Source organism: Mus caroli, chromosome 7 (assembly GCF_900094665.2).
Source record: "Mus caroli chromosome 7, CAROLI_EIJ_v1.1, whole genome shotgun sequence".
NCBI lineage: Eukaryota > Metazoa > Chordata > Mammalia > Rodentia > Muridae > Mus > Mus caroli.
Genome location: NC_034576.1, coordinates 116,454,537 through 116,474,316, shown reverse-complemented (window position 1 = coordinate 116,474,316; position 19,780 = coordinate 116,454,537). Strand labels below are relative to the sequence as shown.

The 19,780-nt window shown below is 40.2% G+C and overlaps 1 protein-coding gene and 1 pseudogene across 1 annotated transcript in view; both read left to right on the top strand.

Annotated features, from left to right (window-relative positions):
- The window catches only part of Copb1 (coatomer protein complex subunit beta 1), a 36,785-nt gene extending 25,142 nt beyond the window's left edge, over window positions 1-11,643 (top strand). The window contains exons 14-22 of the mRNA XM_021165931.2: window positions 522-642; window positions 3,066-3,293; window positions 3,459-3,638; window positions 5,207-5,351; window positions 6,635-6,754; window positions 8,695-8,840; window positions 9,504-9,593; window positions 10,583-10,738; window positions 11,265-11,643. Coding sequence (XP_021021590.1) covers window positions 522-642; window positions 3,066-3,293; window positions 3,459-3,638; window positions 5,207-5,351; window positions 6,635-6,754; window positions 8,695-8,840; window positions 9,504-9,593; window positions 10,583-10,738; window positions 11,265-11,324 — 1,246 coding nt within the window. The 3' untranslated portion in view covers window positions 11,325-11,643. The remainder of the gene's footprint in view (window positions 1-521; window positions 643-3,065; window positions 3,294-3,458; window positions 3,639-5,206; window positions 5,352-6,634; window positions 6,755-8,694; window positions 8,841-9,503; window positions 9,594-10,582; window positions 10,739-11,264) is intronic.
- Window positions 11,644-18,484: 6,841 nt separating this feature from the next.
- On the top strand, window positions 18,485-18,995 carry LOC110299383 (annotated as a pseudogene).
- The last annotated feature ends 785 nt before the right edge of the window (window positions 18,996-19,780 follow it).

Sequence of the window (19,780 nt, the reverse complement as noted above, 5' to 3'; positions counted from 1 at the left end):
TTTTTTGGTTTTTCGAGACAGGGTTTCTCTGTGTAGCCCTGGCTGTCCTGGAACTCACTTTGTAGACCAGACTGGCCTCGAACTCAGAAATTCACCTGCCTCTGCCTCCCAAGTGCTGGGATTAAAGGCGTGCGCCACCACGCCTGGCTGGCCTCACAGTCTTGACAGCAGCCCTTTGAGAGAGCGTGTACTGTCTCCATTTTCAAGAAGAGGAGTTTCAGACTTAGAGACCCCTGTAAGGAACTCTGTGAAAGAGTACATAAGCTGGCACTTGGAAGTAGCTTATTAGCTCCAGTACATTTACCCTTAATTAAACATCCTTTTCCTTCTGTTCCTTGGACTGCTAAGTTATTTAAGAAAAATATTAGTTATATATTTTTTCATTTTGAGAACTAATGAGGAATTTAACTTGAGGTCCTTATCACCAAACAGGAAATAAGTAACGAGCCTGAACCATTTATACAAAAGCTGCATGCTGCGTCAGGATTCGTGGAGTTTTACGTTTGTTGATTCCTTTGCAGACCACCCTTGAGAGGGTTCCTCCTGGATGGAGATTTCTTTGTTGCTGCCTCCCTCGCCACAACTCTAACCAAGATTGCATTACGCTATGTAGCGTTGGTTCAGGAGAAGAAAAAGCAAAACGTATGTTTACTTATTCTCTATTTGCCCAGTCATTGATTACTAAATGTCTACTCTGTTGAACAGTGAGAAACTTCAAAGTTAATGCTAGAGGTCATGTCATAAAAGAGCTGAGTAGGGAAACAGACACAGTAGTATAACATGACTAAAACATTGACAGGGAAATACAGAAATGATATGATTAGTCTGAAGAATGAGGAGGGGTTATGAAGTCACTTCTGTAGGCTGCGGTTAGTCATCAGCCACTGAAAGCAATGGCCTTTTCTCAGTAGCATTTTTGTTGTCTATTTTATCTTAAAATGTCTCTGAAATAGTTCCTGTCTATAGTTGGAACCTAGTTACAACTTCTGGCAGTTCAGATTATACTCTTATTTACAATAGTGTGCTTCCATTCTTTCAAGCCTCATCAGCCCAGCCATACCTGTAAATCCTAGCACTTACAGGGCTTTGTCAGGAAAATCTGTGTGTGCAGCCTGCCTGAATTACAAAATGAGACTGTCTCAGGAGAAAAGAAAAATATAAGTATCCCTTTTTCAATATTCTTTCTGGTGTCTGGATCAAGACAAAAATTGACCAGATATCGAGAGTTAGAAACAAGACAAAGTTGAAGCGCTTTCCAGAATACTTTTCCCTGAATTTAAAACTGTGGTACAAAGAATACATAGTCTGAAATTTACTATCTTAACAATTTTTAATTGTTCAGTTAAGTGGTACTAAAAATATTCACATGTTAAGCAAAATGGCTGCCATTCCTCCCAGTGCTTTTATTATCATCCTAAAAGGAAATTTGTATACAGTAATAGTAGCTCCTCTGCCTGCCTTCCTGTCCCCAGTCCCTCCTAACATTCAATTATACTTTATTTTTTAAAATAGAGTGTTTATGTGTATGCTTGTATGTGGTGTTTGAAAGGATGCACCTGTGTGTCCCCTGGCATAAATGTGGAGGTCAAAGGACAACCTGAAGTATGAGATAGGACCTTTCTTGTTGTTTACAATTGCATTGCATGCTCTATGTTAGCAGCCCACAGCCTTCAAAGAGATTCTTCTATCTCTATCTGGCATCTCCCTGAAGGAGTGCTAGGATTAGACATATACCATTGTGTCCAGCTTTTCACATGGGGTCTGAAGATCAACACTGAGGTTGCCTACAAAACCATCTCAGCTGTCTTATTCTAGGTGCTGTGTTTAAATGGAATCATGCAGGCCCTATTCTTCAGAGTGTTTCATGTGCCATAATAGCTTCATACATACGATACCAGAATTCCTTTTTTAAGGCTGAGTAAAAGTACATCTTGTGTGTGTGCATGTGAGTGTGTGTGTGTGTGTGTAGCATTTTCTTTACATTTTGTCGTAAATAACAGTTAATTATCTGAGCTGAGCATGGTGGCAGCTGCCTTTAATCCCAGCTACCTGAGAGGAGATAGAGTCAGGAGAATCAGGAATTCAAGATCATTTTCAGCTAGAGAGGGAGTTTGAGATCAGCCTGAGCTACAATAGGCCCTGTCTCCAACCAAAAAGTTGGTTATTTTTAATTTTTCTATGCATTTATAACCTGATATTTTCTTTTTGTCTAAGTAATTTAATTATACTTATATATCAGTTGGTAAGCAATTCTTTAAGTAAGAACCAATGTGCCTGTAACCCAAGCACTTAGGAGGCAGGATTGCAAGACTGAAGGAAGCTAGATTGATGAGTCACACAGCAAGACCTTGTCTGGGAAAAAAATTGTGTGTGTGTGTGTGTGTGTGTGTGTGTGTGTGTGTGTGTGTGTGTAAGAAAAAAAAAGAGCACCCAGTACTTCTTGTTTTTATATGGCCAGCCAAAGTATATGAGTTAATAAGAAAGCCAATAGGAAGGTCTGGGGAGCTAGTTTAGTCAGTAAAGTATACAGTCTTGAGACTGAAATCTTATAATTTTGAGAACCTGAATCCTGTCCCCAGCACCCATACAGAAAGTCAAGTACAGTGACAAGCGTGAAGTCTGAGTAGAGGCAAAGACAGAAGAATCACTGGGGCTTGTTGGCCATCTAGACTAGCCCAATCTCATTGAGCCTCAAGTCCCAGAGTAAGGTCCTGTCTCAAAAAGCAAGGTTGACTCCTGCCTCCACTTGCATGCTCCCACAGGAAAGTGAACACACAGAAAGCAGATATGGCTAAGAGGTCACCAGTTGCTGAAGAACATTGTTCTTTCAGCTTTTCTGGTGGGTTTAAAGAGAAAACCATTAAAAGCCCTTGCTACTTTTCAACCAAGGGTCAGCCTTAGAATGACTGACAAAACAAAACAGGTAGAAGGGTATGGGAATATCTAGGGAAATAAAATCTGAACAGTTTGTTTAATTCAGGTGCATTCTGGAATTGTCTGTTAGTTATATTTGAGTGACATAGGAGAATCATAGATAGCAATAACCAATTTCTCTACTTTTGCAGTCTTTTGTTGCTGAGGCTATGTTGCTTATGGCGACTATCCTTCATTTGGGAAAATCCTCTCTTCCTAAGAAGCCAATTACTGATGATGATGTAGATCGAATTTCCCTGTGCCTCAAGGTCTTATCTGAATGCTCACCTTTAATGAATGACATTTTTAATAAGGAGTGCAGACAGTCTCTTTCCCAAATGTTGTCTGCCAAACTGGAAGAAGAGAAACTATCCCAGAAGGTAAGGTATATACGAAAAGTCCGTAGAGTGCTTCATAAGTTGGGGTTTTTCCCTTTTAATCTTGTTGGTTTTTCCGTCTCTGTTTAAGTCTGTCCCTGTGAAAGATTTATGAAAAGCTATTGTTCTTTCCATACAAAAGACATGTGCATTGCTTTTTCAACACAGAAAGAATCTGAGAAGAGAAATGTAACCGTACAACCTGATGACCCCATTTCCTTCATGCAACTAACTGCTAAGAATGAGATGAACTGCAAGGAAGATCAGTTCCAGCTGAGTCTGTTGGCAGCAATGGGTAATACGCAGAGGAAAGAGGCAGCAGATCCCCTAGCATCCAAACTTAACAAGGTAACAGTGTCAGATAGATGACTTGTTTGTTGTTTGTTCATTGTAGGTGGGGTGTCACTGTGTAGCCCCTGCTGACCTGGAACTAACTGCTTAGACCAAGCTTGCCTCAAACTCATAGAGATCTGCTGACCTCTCTCCCAAGAGCTGAGATTAAAGGCTTGTGCCACCATGACCAGTTGAAAATTTATTTAAATTGGCTACTTACTAATAAGTGACTGGTCCTGCTATGCATATGTGATTTTTTTTTTGTTATTTTAATTAAATAACTAGTTACATAGAATTGAGTACATGGGAGCTTATGTGTGCATGTATGTATGTCTATGCTATTGATGATAGCAGGCAAACACTGTACCACAGAACTATACCTCCAGTCCTAGCATCTGTTTTTACCAAGTCCTTGTGATTTTTTTTTTTTTTTTTTTTGGTTTTTCGAGACAGGGTTTCTCTGTGTAGCTCTGGCTGTCCTGGAACTCACTCTGTAGACCAGGCTGGCCTCGAACTCAGAGATCCGCCTGCCTCTGCCTCCCGAGTGCTGGGATTAAAGGCGTGCGCCACCACGCCCGGCATGTGATATTTAGATCTGTGAAACTTCATTTGAATCACACATGGTGGTACACATCTATAATCTTGGCACTTATAGAAAGATTACAAAGCTGGGGCATTCTGGGCTACCTAGTTAAAAGGAAGACTATCGGCTAGTTATCCATCACCTGTGAGATGAGTGAACAGTCTCAAGTTGACCTGACCATTACACATAAAAGTCAGTAACAGAATCAGAACTACTACAGCTTTTTTTTTTTCCAAAACTGAGACTTGGCATTTGGGAAGCCGAGACAGCAAGACCACAAGTTTGAGGCCAGCTGAGGCTCTGTAACCTTGCTTCAAAAACCAACAAATTAAAACCTGTTAGCAATGACCTTACACTTAAAAGTTTTTAGATTTCTCTTTTAATTGTGGTAAAAATTACAGAACATAAAATTTACTGTTTTAATCTGGTCTTGTTTTGCCTCATTCCACTGCTGAGGGTTGAACCCAGGACTCTGCTAGGAATTGTACTCTGCCGCTGAGCTCCCTGTGTCAGCACGTCACTGGTGTTTCATAACTGCAGCCATCGCCAGAACTTCTCTATCTCCTGAAACTGAATTTTATACCCATTAAACAGTAACAGGCCATTCCCATTTCCTGCTGCTCCTGGCAACTACCAGACCATTTTCCCTTTCTGATTTTGACTACTTCTACTGCTCATACAAGTGCAATCACTGTGTTTTTGTTCTTTTTGACTGGAATTTTTCACTGCTTATAAAATAATGTTTTCATTATTCAGCATGTTTACAGTATGTAAACAATTTACTTTAAAAAATTATTCTTAACATTAATGTGTTTGGTGGGTTGGAAGTGTACTCTATGGGTGGGGCTCAGATTGTCCATCTTGGCAGCAAGTACATTAACTCACATGTGTTTGAGATCAGACACAGCTTAACAGGATTTGGTTCTCCTCCCTGGTGGATCCTGGTATTGAACTCATCAGGCTAAGTTGTTTCATTCTATGTCTGGTTTTGTTTTCACAGGTCACTCAGTTGACAGGCTTCTCTGATCCAGTGTATGCAGAAGCTTATGTTCATGTCAATCAGTATGATATTGTGTTGGATGTTCTTGTTGTAAACCAAACCAGTGATACTTTGCAGAACTGCACATTAGAGTTAGCTACTCTAGGTAAGAAAATTTATCCTAAAGAAAAGTTTTTATGTAATAAATCTTCAGGATGGATTACTAAGAAAAAGTCATAGCTTTCAGTATAAAGAGCCTTTTGAGAACTTTTTTTTGTTGTTGTTGTTTTTTGTTTTTGTTTTTTTGAGACAGGGTTTCTCTGTGTAGCCCTGGCTGTCCTGGAACTCACTGTGTAGACCAGGCTGGCTTCAAACTCAGAAATTCGCCTGCCTCTGCCTCCCAAGTGCTGGGATTAAAGGCGTGCGCCACCACATCCAGCTTTTGAGAACTTTTTAACTTTGCTTATAATCAAGGCTTAGTTTACAGTTTAAATTTTTGTCTCTCTAAACTACCAGTTTTCTGAACCTTTATCATACTGACTGACTTAGGCTTTTTGTGTGACTCCAGTGGGTTCAGTTCTGAGTTTGACACGGTAGTTGTTTGAATTTGGAGAGTGCTTACCTAGTATGCCTAGGACTTCGGGTTCAGTCTCCAGCACCACATTCACCCAGCCTGGTGGCCTCTTTGTACTTCTGTCACTTCAGAGAGACAGGGATTTCAGGAGCTCAAGGCTGTTCTCAGCCACACAACCAGTTCCAAACCATTCTAGTCTATACGATACCCTGTCTCAAATAATTAAAAACACATTTACTAAGTAGTTCACTTAGTTAAGATTTAAATTGCCTTGGTAGAGAATTAAGTATTTTCTGTTCCCTGCCACATGAGGTCAAAGCAATGCATCATTATTAACATTTTCAACATGTTTTGTTTTTCTTGATAAAGACATAGATTAGATTCTGTAACCATGTGTACATCTAGTTTTGAAAATATATGTGTAGAACAGTATAGTACCTCCAGGTATGGTTTATGCAATAGTTAAGAGACATTAGGATTTTAGAGAACTTATGCTTTACCCCATTTTCAGCGAGTCATATCTTAGAGTGTACAGGTCTGTTGAAGGGTAGCTTACCCTCTGCAATGGTGTATACAGGGTAAGCCTTCTGAGAAGCTCACATTCATTCATTGAGATAAAAATGGATACTCCTTCCACTCGTGAGTATAGTTGTTCTGTGTAGAATATAGAATTATGCCTATTACCTTTTTAAAACAGTTGTGTGGATTAATATGATTACCAAGAATATTAGATGATTTCATTATAATGTTTGAAACATAACTTCTCATTTTTCTTATTTTTCTAGAAACTATTAGCTTGTATACATTTTAATACAGTTTCATGATTAATAAATGTGCTTTTAGCTATATCCAAATTCTTGTTTATTTTCTCTTAGGGGATCTGAAACTTGTGGAAAAACCATCTCCTTTGACTCTTGCTCCTCATGACTTTGCAAATATTAAAGCTAATGTCAAGGTAGCATCAACAGAAAATGGAATAATTTTTGGCAATATAGGTATGGTTCTGTTTTATGGCATGTGATAGTTGAGTGTTTTGTTTTTTTAAAGAATTTGGTAGTATGTACTTATGGACGTGCTTGAGGGCAGAACATGAATCCGCTTATTTATAGGGTACTTTATATGGTAACCAAGCATTGTATTATGTTCTAGGTAATACCAGATTGAGCTGGATGGAGGAGTCATAGTCCTCAGGAAACTACTAGGCAGGATGAAAGGACAGATGTAACGACAGTGTGATTAGAATGAGTTTGATACACGGCATACTTCAGGGTCAGATAGAAAGCAATGTAGTGTGGGAAGCTGTGTAAAGGAAGATTTGTTACTAAGGAATAACATGTACTAATCATAAAAATTCATATAGGTCCTTGTGGCCAAGCACACAGGAATATTTCAAACATTGAGATAGGCTTGTACAGAAGAATTCAGTCAGTATTTACTAGCAATTTCTGTTATAGGCATAAACTACCATAGTAAGAAACAACAGATAATGTCTTAAGATGGTTAAGGTCAAATAAGGGAAAACAGGATATGCAAAGTAAGTATTTCCATACATAAAGCTAAATGTAATGAAAGATACCTAGATGAGCAGTGAGTGAGTCCATGAAGGGATTTGATCAGTTCTCAAAGTGATTGAAAAGTTAGGAAGGGCTTCACAGCTCACATTGAGTTGGATTTTAAACAATCAGGAAGTAATCCACAGAGGATTGACTGCAGGCAGAGCAAATGCACATGGAACGATGTGCCGAGCAGTTAGAGTGAAAAGCAAGTTAGGAAGTCAGGAAGGCTGACCCTGCTTGCCCTGCAAAAGAGTTGAGTACTTAACCATGGAACAGGAAGACACTGGGGGATGACAATGAGATGTATGGTAATATTTCTGTGACAGCAGTACAAATGAGAACGCTGTAGAGGATATGGAAGATTGCCTGAGTAGGCTATTGAAGACACCAAGTGAAAGGGGAGAGCATTACCTAAACTGACAGCAGTGCTTAGAGTAGAAAGGAGGGGGAGGTAGAGGTCTTTAGGGCTGTGTCTTTAGATGCAGGACAGTAAACTGAGGAAGACAGTTTTGGTAACCCTCCGTTTTCCCTAAAAGTAAAAAGAGAACTTAGATCCCTATCAGAGTATAACTTTAAATTTAGGTTTTAGGGGGTGGGGGACAAGGGAATGGTGATGGATGGTGCTTGTTGTTAGTTGGTTGTTTTCTTGAGACATGGTTTCTCTGTATCCTGGCTATCCTGAAACTCATTTTGTAGACCAGGCTGGCCTCGAATTTAGAGACGGGTTTGCCTCTGCCTCCCAAGTGTTGGGATTAAAGGTGTACACCACCACCTAACTTTGTTTTTTTTTTTTTTCCTGAGACAGGGTCTCACTGGGTAACCCAGACTAGACTCAAAGTAATGCTTCTACTTTAGCTCCAACTTCTGAGATTATAGGCATGTACCATCCATCACAGCCATCCCAGATTATATCTTTCTAGGGAAGAAACCGTCTTAGAGACAGATAATCTTATATTACAAAATTGCATCAACATATAACCAAATATTAGGAGGAAAAGTTTAGATTTATAACTAGATCTCAACTATGAGAATACTGAACTATTTGTGTATCTAGCGTAGTACCTAGCCCATTATAGCGGCTATATAAATATTCACCAACTTAAGCGTAACAACAACAGACAAAGTGTACCTGAGCCTAAGTCCTGAGTCTTAAGACCTATTGCTTCTCAGTTCTGTAACCTGGGGTAACTTATTTGAGTTACCTGCTTTCCTAATCTGTGAGATGGAAAATAGTAAGGTAGAATTGATGGCACTACTCAATTGGTAATATTTATAAAGCACTTAGAATCTAGTATATATAAATATTTGTAATACCATAAATATTTGTTATTTTGAACTAACTTCCACCCTTTGGGGATCTTTCTGTATGTTTATTACAGTTTATGATGTTTCTGGAGCAGCAAGTGACAGAAACTGTGTGGTCCTCAGTGACATCCACATTGACATCATGGACTATATCCAGCCTGCAACTTGCACTGATGCGGAGTTCCGTCAGATGTGGGCCGAATTTGAATGGGAAAATAAAGTTAGTCGTTGAGAGGTTTCCTATGCATATCTTCCTGATGACTAGTGATGAGGGCTTTTTTTTTTTAAGTAATTCCCCCTAAAAAGCATAAGTGAGAAGCAAACAGCTTTTCATTATCTATTTCTGTGTATTACTTTAACTAGAAAGCATGCAAGCCCTTTAATAATTCCATTGGTGAATTAAGTAGAATGGCAGTTATTTCTGGGATCTTGTGAGAGTATCTTGCTCTCTAGCCTAGTCAAGTCTCCAGTGCCTGACCCTCCACCCATGTCATCTTGGCACAGACACTACGAGTGTTCATCACCATGCCTACCTAGTCATAACTCTGTAACTACTTTGGTTGAGACAGTATAGACAAGATTCCTCCTCTTCTGTGACCAGGTGATAATCTACCATTGGCTCTTGTACCTTGGAGGCTGTGCAAAGTCTGTGGCCCCGTGGGAAACTTTGTCCGTTGAGTTTTACTTGAACTCTGTATTTCCTTGATGGTCTAGTGAAATGTCTGTGTCTAAAACCACTGCTGATACCAGTTGGTTTCGTAGCAGTTGTTTACTTTTTTTATTGCCCACTCTCCACTCTTGCCCTCCATAGTTGGAAGGAAGGTGTAGGATGAAAAGACAATGCAGTTTCACTGTAAGGCTCACTGAGTCTTCTCCTCTGCAGGTGACAGTTAACACCAACATGACTGACCTGAATGACTACTTACAGCACATCCTCAAGTCGACCAACATGAAGTGCCTGACTCCAGAGAAGGTAGGAGGAGACTAGAAAAGGCTAAAGTCCATAAAAAGACTAGGACAGTAGTTGGTTGTCTTTTCTGGTTTCCTCTGCCATTTTTCTTTTATAATAATTCAGCATGGGAAAACTGAGTTGCTCTGGAATATCAGAGTAATAATTACCCACAAGATATTTGACCTGCTCACCTCTTTTCTGAATGGTATCTTCCCACTTGTTCATGGTTATATGACTTAACTGGAATAGTCAAATTACTTGGGTTTCTTGGTTTTAGTTTTTTGTCTTCTCCATCTTTCAGATAAGAGACTTTATTCTATAACCATTTATTTATTTGTGATACTAGATTAGCAAATGCCCTCCTTCGTGGACTAATTGTACATCAGAATAAATCTCTAATACAGTGGCTTTCTGCTATCTATATGTAAAAAGACTAGAACAAAGACAAAATGAAATTGAATCTCTAAGTATCTTTCTTTAGAAAATTTCTGTTAGTGCCATAATGTGCATCTTCCTAATAAGAGAATGTCAACTGTCATCTGAGTGTGTAGCTCAGTGATAGAATGTTTGCTTAGCATCTAGCACACACACATACACACACACACACATACACACGGAGGGGGCTTGGAGGGGCGGATGTGTTTACTGCCAAACAAGTAGATTTTGTATATTAGTTTCTTCAACAATTTCTAAGTCCAACAAAAGAAGTCTTTCTTTATGGAAGTTAAAAGCCTGGTACAGGAGAAAAATAAGTAAGTAAGAACAAGAATATATAAATATAGATTTGAAGAGATACTCTCTTCACAGTTATGTTTATTAAGTATAATATGCACAGGGAACTCTTAAATTTTTACACATACATTTATTTTGAGCTTTGGAAAACTCATTAGCTCCTATACCCAGTACCACATAAGTAAAGCTTTAAATAATAGTTTGCATGTATATTTGAGTTTGCCAAGGTATAATTCTTTAGCAAAGTATTTAATTTATCACACATTTCTTTTTCCCAGGCCCTTTCTGGCTACTGTGGCTTCATGGCAGCCAATCTTTATGCACGTTCTATATTTGGAGAGGATGCGCTTGCAAATGTCAGCATTGAGAAGCCAGTTCACCAGGGACCAGATGCTGCCGTTACTGGCCATATAAGAATTCGTGCAAAAAGTCAGGTAATAACATCCTTTTTTGAGAGCATCTCTGCACCAAATCAAGGGAGGAAGAATTCATGTCTGTCTTATTTCTGTGGTATAATTTCTTCTGTCATAATTATGTTTTGTGCATGAGATACATACATACATACATATGCATGGTATTTTCTGAACTTTAATTCATTTAAAATGGCTTATTCTACAATACTGCCTAAAACATTGATTCCTCTGTGATATTTGTGAAACAGATTTTGTAGAGTTTTTTGGAAATATGGCATAAATGAAGCACTAACCAACATAACTAAAATCAACCCAGTATAAGTTTTTAGAGTCAGTTTTGTATATCCTTTGCTTTGTTGTTGAATGTGATGTCATCCGATGGAGGCTGGTATAACCTATTTGGGCATTGTTTCCGTAATTACTTCTTTGTTGAGGGTGGGGATATAACTCGGTCTTGGGAATGCTCTTCTAGCATGGTAGACCATGAGTTAATCCTCACATCACAAAAACTAGATCAAAATATGAACATCTTCATTCTTCTTTACAGGGAATGGCCTTGAGCCTTGGAGATAAAATCAACCTGTCTCAAAAGAAGACTAGTCTATAAGGATGAACAAAAGGTCTTTGAAAGTTTATGGTTAAAATTTAGGTGTGGGCTGATTGGACTCCAACATCTTTTGTACTCTTTTCATGCTTTATGTTATGTAGAATTTGAGTTCATGCTGAATGCATTCCAGCCAGTAATTTATAGCCTTTCCCCTAAATCAAGAATGAGTTTAAAATTATAGTTTGTCTTTTATCTTAACAGTTCTGAATGCTGTCCTCAAAGTATATAATGTTTCTCATATGTACCAAGACCATTTTCACAATAAACAGATTTGTTCATAAATTTTTGTTATTTTATAAATAAATTCCTTAATTTTAGATTTGTATCTGTGGATTTTTTTTACCTTGCCTACATTTATGAAGAAAGCTTACAAATTGAGTGATATAAAATGGAGCAGGTACTGATTCAGTGCATCATTGTTTCCTCATTCTCTGCAATGACATCAGTGTCTTAGAAACTCCTAGGGTCTTTCTCAAGCATTGCTTCAGGGAGAAAGTATCCAAATTACTTGAGAAAAGGTCCATCTTTGGCTTGAAGGAGCAATTACAAACCGACTGACATCAGCATGCTGTTCTTGATGATCCCAAATTATTATGGAAATTAGATCATCTAAAATCAGTTTAAAAAATCATGCACGCTTAGCATTGGGTGTACTTGTTAGTAATTACAGTGGTTCTAGCCAGTTACTGACTACACTAGGATTAGCTTGGGGGATTCAACAAGCTTTTCCATTTCCAATTGGCGTGTTTTTTATTCCTTCTCTCCTGTTTATAACTTTTCATCGGGCTAGGCAACACACACACCTCGTTATGATTCCACTTGTGTTTGTGAATGGTTTCCCAGCTTATGCCGTACTTTGGGCTCTATACTAGGAATGATTGAGATAGTCTGAGTTTTGCTAAATTTCAACTTAGGCTCTTTCTTTGTCTTTCCTTCAGGACTTCATCCTTCGTTCCCCACGAGTCCATAGATAAGAACTGGGGCAGAGTGGAAATAACATCTTCTGTTGTCAGTGAGAACAGAATGATTTGTTGGGCCTGTAGGAAGATTAATACTTTGTATGATGTCATAAATTTTGAAGCCACTTGCTGTGTTAGTCAGCAAACCAGAGAATTACAGGACATTTGCAATCCTAAAGCACTGAGATCTTTAATAAACTCGGTCATAGCTGCCAATTGGGAGAGATACAAGGACTGTGGGAAAGGAGTCATTTTGATGAGTCAAAAGAGTGGAGATAACTTGATGGGAGTTGAGGAATGATTGCATTAGATCAGTTCCCACACTCTGTTCTTTTGAACGTGGACTTCATTAAGTGACATTGGATATTCTGAAAGAAGAAGACGACACAGCTAGTAAGTCAGGGAATGCTGCATATAGTCCTTACTAGAGAGTCTTATAGTACACAGTAGCATACTAAAGATTCTGAGAGATCCTTCAGTGGAGAAAGTGGAATATCTTACTCTTCCTTTGGCAGGGACTCTTTCACCATAAGACATCTGTTGACATAGCCTGCACAGCCATAGTCTCAAATTTACAGCCAGCTTGGAATCTGAAGAAGCATGCATTAGGGTGTCCTAGAATGCTTACTCATATAGAGGGAGCAAGCCACAAGTAGAATTTAACTTTATACCCAGTTCATTTCACAGATTTCAGGCCAACTTTGCTGGAATCAAAAATCTAGTACTAGCAGCCTGAGAAGTAGGACTCCAGGCCGTGCCAGCAGTCCCAGCTCACATTGTCTTCTGTATAACTCAGTAAGGAGAGAAAGAAGAAAAGGATGCAGCTGAGTCACCAGAAGTAGTGACAACTGGGGTGCAGGTAACCTCGTTAACTGTTCACCATCTTTGTGCGTGTAATGATTAGGAACCAAACTGCAGAGCAGTACGTGTTTGATGAAGCTGTTTACAGTATCACCATTCAGGTGGAAATGCAGTTTTCATTCAAAGGCCACAGTAGATAATACAGTATAATTACAATTACAGTATCTCATAAGAAAATAAACACTACCTACAGCAAAGGCTTAAGATCCTACTATATAGACCTATAAATAGGGCCGTGTTATGTTTCATAATGTCTTGACACTAGAGGGAGCTCTGTGCAATTATTTTTCATTTGGGGATTAGATAAGATCTAAAAAGTTAAAAGTTATCTAAAAGAGGAAAAGGCAAGGTGACTTTATTATCTAGTTACTTCATAAAAAGAACAAAGAAAGTTACTATAGCTGTCACAATAAGCAGATTGTTCACATTGGTAATAGAAAAAATTACCTTGTTATTATTAAAATAACTACTGCACCTTACTACTAAAAATACTACCCCAGTGTATACCTGCACTTGGAAGGCAGAAGGGCTGTGCGTTTGAGATTACTTTGAGCTATCTAATAAGACAATCTGAAAATGTAAGCCAAGAAGCTTAGATGCTAAAATTAATAGAAATGTTTTGCTACCTGTCAAACATTTCCATATGATTTAGAAATAATGTGAGAGACAAAAACTCATACAGAACATGTGAAAAGTCCACAAGTAAAAAATATGTTTAAAAATTCAAATAAGGGATAATGAGATGGCTCAAGGGTGCAGACACCTGTTGCCAAGCCTGACAACCTGATTTTGATCCCTGGGACCCATATTGTAGAAGGTTGAAGGCCTAGTCCCACAAGCTGGTCCCACATACATACAAATAAAATGTCATTTTAAAAAGCTCAGTATTAGGGGCTGGAGAGATGGCTCAGCAGTTAAGAGCACTGACTGTTCTTCCAGAGGTCCTTAGTTCAATTCCCAACAACCACATGGTGGCTCACAACCATCTGTAATGGGATCCGATGCCCTTTTCTAGGATGTCTGAAGATAGCTACAATGTGCTCATCATATATTCATATATGTGTGTGTGTATGTATAATCTTTTTTTAAAAAAACCCTCAGATATAAATTGCAGTAAAGTAAGTTTTATTGGTTACTTGGTTTTTCCACATTAAGTATTCTAATCAGTATGTATAACTTTTCTCTTAAATCGATTGAAGGCTAGAAATATAGCTTAGTGAGTAAACTGCTTCTTATGCAACCATAAAGATCTGAGATCAGATCTCAGAAACCCATGTCAAGAAGGGAGTTGCTCAGCAGCAAACATCTGTGCCCCCATTGTGGTCAATGAAGATGGGCGGAGCCAATGGACTCACTGGCTAGCCAATCCAGCTGAACTGGCAAGCTCTAAGTTCAGTGAAAGCCCCTTGTCTCAAAAAATAAGGTAGAACTGGCCTTGGAGGCACATGCCTTTGATCCTAGTATTCAGGAGGCAGAGACAAGAGGATCTCTTTAAGTTCGAGGCCAGCCTAGTCTACATAACCAACATAGACATATCCATGTCTTACATACAGAGACAGTCTCAATAAAGAATAAAGAAAAGGCTAGAGGAGAAATCTCATCATTGGCCTCTAGTTTCTACATGCATATCTACGAATGAGTACAGACACACACACACAAGATTCAACTTAGTGATGGTTAATTCCCATCCCTAAACAGAAAAATCTTACAACTTCCTCTAAGGCTAAGGGAACATCTTGGAGAACGACAGAAAGACTAAGAGCCTGGAAATCAGGAGAAGGGCTGTGAAATGCTATATCTGAACACAACGTAGCCAGTCATTGTTGGGAACAAAAAAAGGGGGGGGGGCAGGGGAGGCCCTGGGGAAGAAGGGGAAGGGAAAAAGGGCCAAACATCTGGGCAGAGTTCCTGTGCTCTGGGGCAGGTGGACACAGGCGTTGGGGGGCTGCCGGGATGCTTTCCACTTGGCCCCAGGTGGGCATGCAAGCCTCTGACCCATCCGGCGGGGGGTGTTGGGGTGTGGAGAAGGGGCAGCCCCCCGCAGCGACACCCTGTCGCCCCTGGGTTATAGGAGAGAGGGAGTATTAAAGAGGTTCCCAACACTGGCAAGAGTGGCATAGTGGATCTAGATGGAGAAGAGAATCTCTATGGTTTAAGAGCTTTATTATAGAAATGCAGGGAGAAAGAGGTGGAAAGAGAGAAGGCTACAGAGAAAGAGGAAGAAAGGAGAGGAAAGAAGACAGAGAAAGGGAAGAGGAGAGAAGTGGGAGGTAAGAGGACAAAGGACGAAAGAGAGCATAAGAATAAGAGAGGGAGAAGGGGGCTGAACACCCTTTTTTATGGTCTTCACTGTTGCTAGGTAACTGGGGAGGAGTATAGCCTGAAGGTCGGAAGCTTGGGCCATTGTCTATGTGACTACTGACCATGCTTCTCTTGTGGGGGCTGTGGGAGCTGGTAATTTAGGCAGGGGCCAGAGTTCTAGGAACATGAGGGAACACCTACTGTGTCATGAAGGTGAATTATGACCATCGGGTTCAGACCTCAGCTCGACTGGAGACCAGCCTGCAATTCCCCACAAGTCATGACATCACAGCAGCTATAGCCGCCTGTAGTGAACCCACACAAGACTGGACGTGTCAGCAAACAATGAGTCAGAGAGGTGTTAATAGGACACTACCCCTCCTTTCTGAGTTTTTGGCTATTGATGGATTCTAGAGAAGAGACAATTATTGTCTTAGTCATGTACCCACTGAAGAGAAATGGGGATAAGATGGTAATTAGAAGAGAAGGTTATAATAGAAATGTACTTTATAAATAGGTGATATAAAGGATAAAAAGGGTTAAAGGGAAATTGGTTAAAAGGGCTAGAGATGTAACTCAATGATAGTAGTATATGTGAAGGTCCTGGGTTTAATTCCTAGTACCACCCACCAAGTAAAGGGTTGCACTAAAGTTATAGTATGGCTGGTCAAACTAACTGATCACCTTCTGGCCCTCTCTAGAATGGCAGTACATCACTAGTGTTTGCATTCTCTCAAAGCTCTGCCTTCCTCCAGATCTCAGGAGCTAAAAAGAACAGTGTGGTACAGCAGTGTGGTTCAGTGAGTTTGCTGCTACATAAAAAACCTTGTCTGCCACGCACTTGCTGTGTGATCTTAAACAATCCTGAAGTACTAACCTTGTGGCTTGGCATATAGCTAAGTGGTAGAGCGCCTGCCTAGCATGCCATGCCCGGACCTTTGATCTCCAGCACAAAGTAAGTAAAATAAACTCCAGCTATTAAGTATTTTATCTGTGTCAGGTGCAAAGCTGAGTGCTTTTTCCCATGGCATCTATAGTCCTCATAATGACCCTGTGAGGGGAAACTGCTGTCATCATTTGCAGATTATGGCTACAGTCTTAGAAGAGGTTAAGTTACTTAAGGCTTAAAAGAGACGAGCCTAGATATAAACCAGGGTGCCTTGTAATTAATCTCATCATCACTTCTACCTGTTCTTGTGCCTTATCCCTCACCTAGAGGGTTCTTGTATCTACTTTCCAGAGTTGATGCAGTGATATAATACATTTATAATACCACACACTTGGTATTATAGGAAACATTCACCAGTAGATGTGCATTCCTTTCTTCCCCATTCACCCTTCTTACAAAAAGAGGAAAACCAATCCTAATTATTTTGCCTCCCTCAGAATTTAGTTCCTGGTTTTATATTCTACTTGTGTGCTTTTTGGTTGTTTTTACTTAGAAGAAGTTTTCTTTTCTTGAGACGTTTTTGAGATATCATTGAGCCTCAACTGTCTTGTGTTGTTTTCATAAAACTCTTGACCCTTCACTTATCAAGTTGTCTCGGTTGTGGCTATCTACCCATATTCCTAAGGATGGTCTCTAATAGGTAGACTTGATTTACTTGGAGAATGACAGCCACATGACTGGTCCTTTAAAAACATGTATCCCGTTACAGTAGCAGAGTGCTGTCTAGGGATTTCTGATCATCTGACCACATCCTCCCTGTGTTCTCCATCTAGCAGTAGCAGTGTATCTTTGATTGGGACTTGTGCCATGCAGTGACAAGAGTGCAGGCAGGATTCATGTGTTTTCCCTGAGGTTCTACATGCTATGTAGGGTTCTAAGAACACTCCACTGCTTGTATCTGACATAAAAGTAAGGCCAGTAGGATGTACAGTAGATAGCAGCTTGGTGGACTGACATAGCTGTGACCGAGGCTAATCCCAACTCTCTAAGTAGCTTTCTGAAAATAATGCCTGGACCTGTCTTGTTATCTATAAAATGAAACGGTTTAGCTAATTGACTTCTGGAGTGTCTAGCTTTAAAAAAAAATCCATACCCCCCACCCAAAGCCTTTTGTTTTGCCATTATCTCCTTAACATGAAATGGGGGGGGGTGCAGCTCAGTGGGAAACCTGTTGCTTAACATGTGATAGGTATGGGCTCAGTCCCAGCACTGAAGAAATATATGACACACCCTAAGTCTTCTGCTGTGCTCTGTGTCACTTTGCTAGAAACCTTAATTCTGCTTTCCCATTCATCAAATTCTAAATTCTATGTTTCCTTCTTCAGTATTCTTGTAGTTTGTTTTGTTGTTGTTGTTTGTTTTGAGGGTTTTTGTTTTGTTTTTTGTTTTTATCCCAAAGACAGTGTCATGGCCCTGATTTAGTTTCTTATCATCTTTAACACACACTACAGTAGCCTAAACATAAATTTTATGTATAACTTTTAAAATTATGCTTTTTTAAAAAAGAGGACTGACAGAAGTCGATGCTCACAGTCAACTATTGGATGGATCACAGGGCCCCCAATGGAGGAGCTAGAGAAAGTACCCAAGGAGCTAAAGGGATCTGCAACCCTATAGGTGGAACAACATTATGAACTAACCAGTACCCCGGAGCTCTTGACTCTAGCTGCATATGTATCAAAAGATGGCCTAGTCGGCCATCACTGGAAAGAGAGGCCCATTGGTCGTGCAAACTTTATATACCTCAGTACAGGGGAACGCCAGGGCCAAGAAGTGGGAGTGGGTGGGTAGGGGAGTGGTGGGGAGGGTATGGGGGACTTTTGGGATAGCATTGGAATTGTAAATGAGGAAAATACCTAATTAAAAAAAAAAAAAAAAAGAGGAGTGAGCCAGGCATGGTGGTCATGCTTTTAATCCTAGCACTCAGGAGGCAGAAGCAGGTGGATCTCTAAATTTGAGACCAGCCTGCTGTACATTGTGAGGACATCCATGACAATCTAGAGAAGCCCTCCTGTATTAAAAAAAATAAAAAAATAAAAAGTAGCCATGCTTCCACAGGAGACCTACACGCTGCCGTCTGTGCTGTCGCCATGTCTCTAGTGATCCCTGAGAAGTTCAAGCACATTTTGCAAGTACTCAACACCAGCATCGATGGGTGGGGGAAAATAGCCTTCGCCATCACTGCCATTAAGGGCATGGGGCGGAGCTATGCTCATGTGGTGTTGAGGAATGCAGATACTGATCTCACCAAGAGGGCTGGAGAGCTCACGGAGGATGAGGTGGAGCGAGTGATCACCATCATGCAGAACCCACGACAGTACAAGATTCCAGACTGGTTCCTGAACAGACAGAAGGATGTGAGGAATGGGAAGTACAGCCAGGTTCTGGCCAACCGTCTAGACAACAAGCTGCGTGAGGACCTGGAGCGGCTGAAGAAAATCTGAGCCCATAGAGGGCTGCGCCACTTTTGGGACCTTCGTGTCTGCAGTCAGCACACCAAGATCACTGGCTGCAGGGGCCATACTGTGGGTGTATCCAAGAAGAAATGAGTCTCTGGGCCTTGCTGTTAATAAATAGTTTATATACCTATGAAAAAAAAAAGTAGCTATACAGTTCCCTGACTTCTCAAACTCTTCCTTGATAATACTATTTTGAGAGACACTGTAAAAAAGAGGAGTCCAAAGATTTTAATAATCTTTTAAACATAAATTCTATAGAATCATGACTTACCAAAATGGGGCCAGTAAGATGGTAAACATGGGTAAAGATGTTTGAAGGCAGATGATGTGCAATATCACAATTTCCTTTAAGCTTAAACCTTTCATTTTAGAGGGAAGCCCCTTAAGACTTGTGTGTTAAAGAGGAGGTGAGACACCTGGATGTTCTTAGGAGAAAGGAAACAGTGCATCCTACGGGGAAGTTGACCAAACTTAGGCTCAAGTAGTAAAGAACTTAATAGCCTCAGGACCAGATTCACTAGGCCCTTCCATATATACATATATATGGCTTGCTAAGAGTCACTCTCAGAAGAGCTAAGCCACTTGAAAGAGAGGAAAACCACCAGGTGAGCTGCTTAGGTGAGGCTCAGATCAACAGAGAAACCTGGAAAGAATCTCCTACCTGCAGGCTGTGCAGTGCACTTCAGGTTTCCAGCTTGCGTGAGCTGTCACATGTTGAGGTATGTTATGACTTTGCAGTTGTCTTTGAGTCATTTCTACTCTGGTAAAAACCCCTCACCCATAAACTTGTAGGTAACCCTCATAAAGCTCATTGGCTTACCAAGTTGGATTTTGGTGGGCTCCTTACTTTGGTCTGCCCCCAGGTCACCCTGCCTGGGGTGAGTAGACATTTACTTACACACAGCACAGTGTAACCCTGGTGACCTA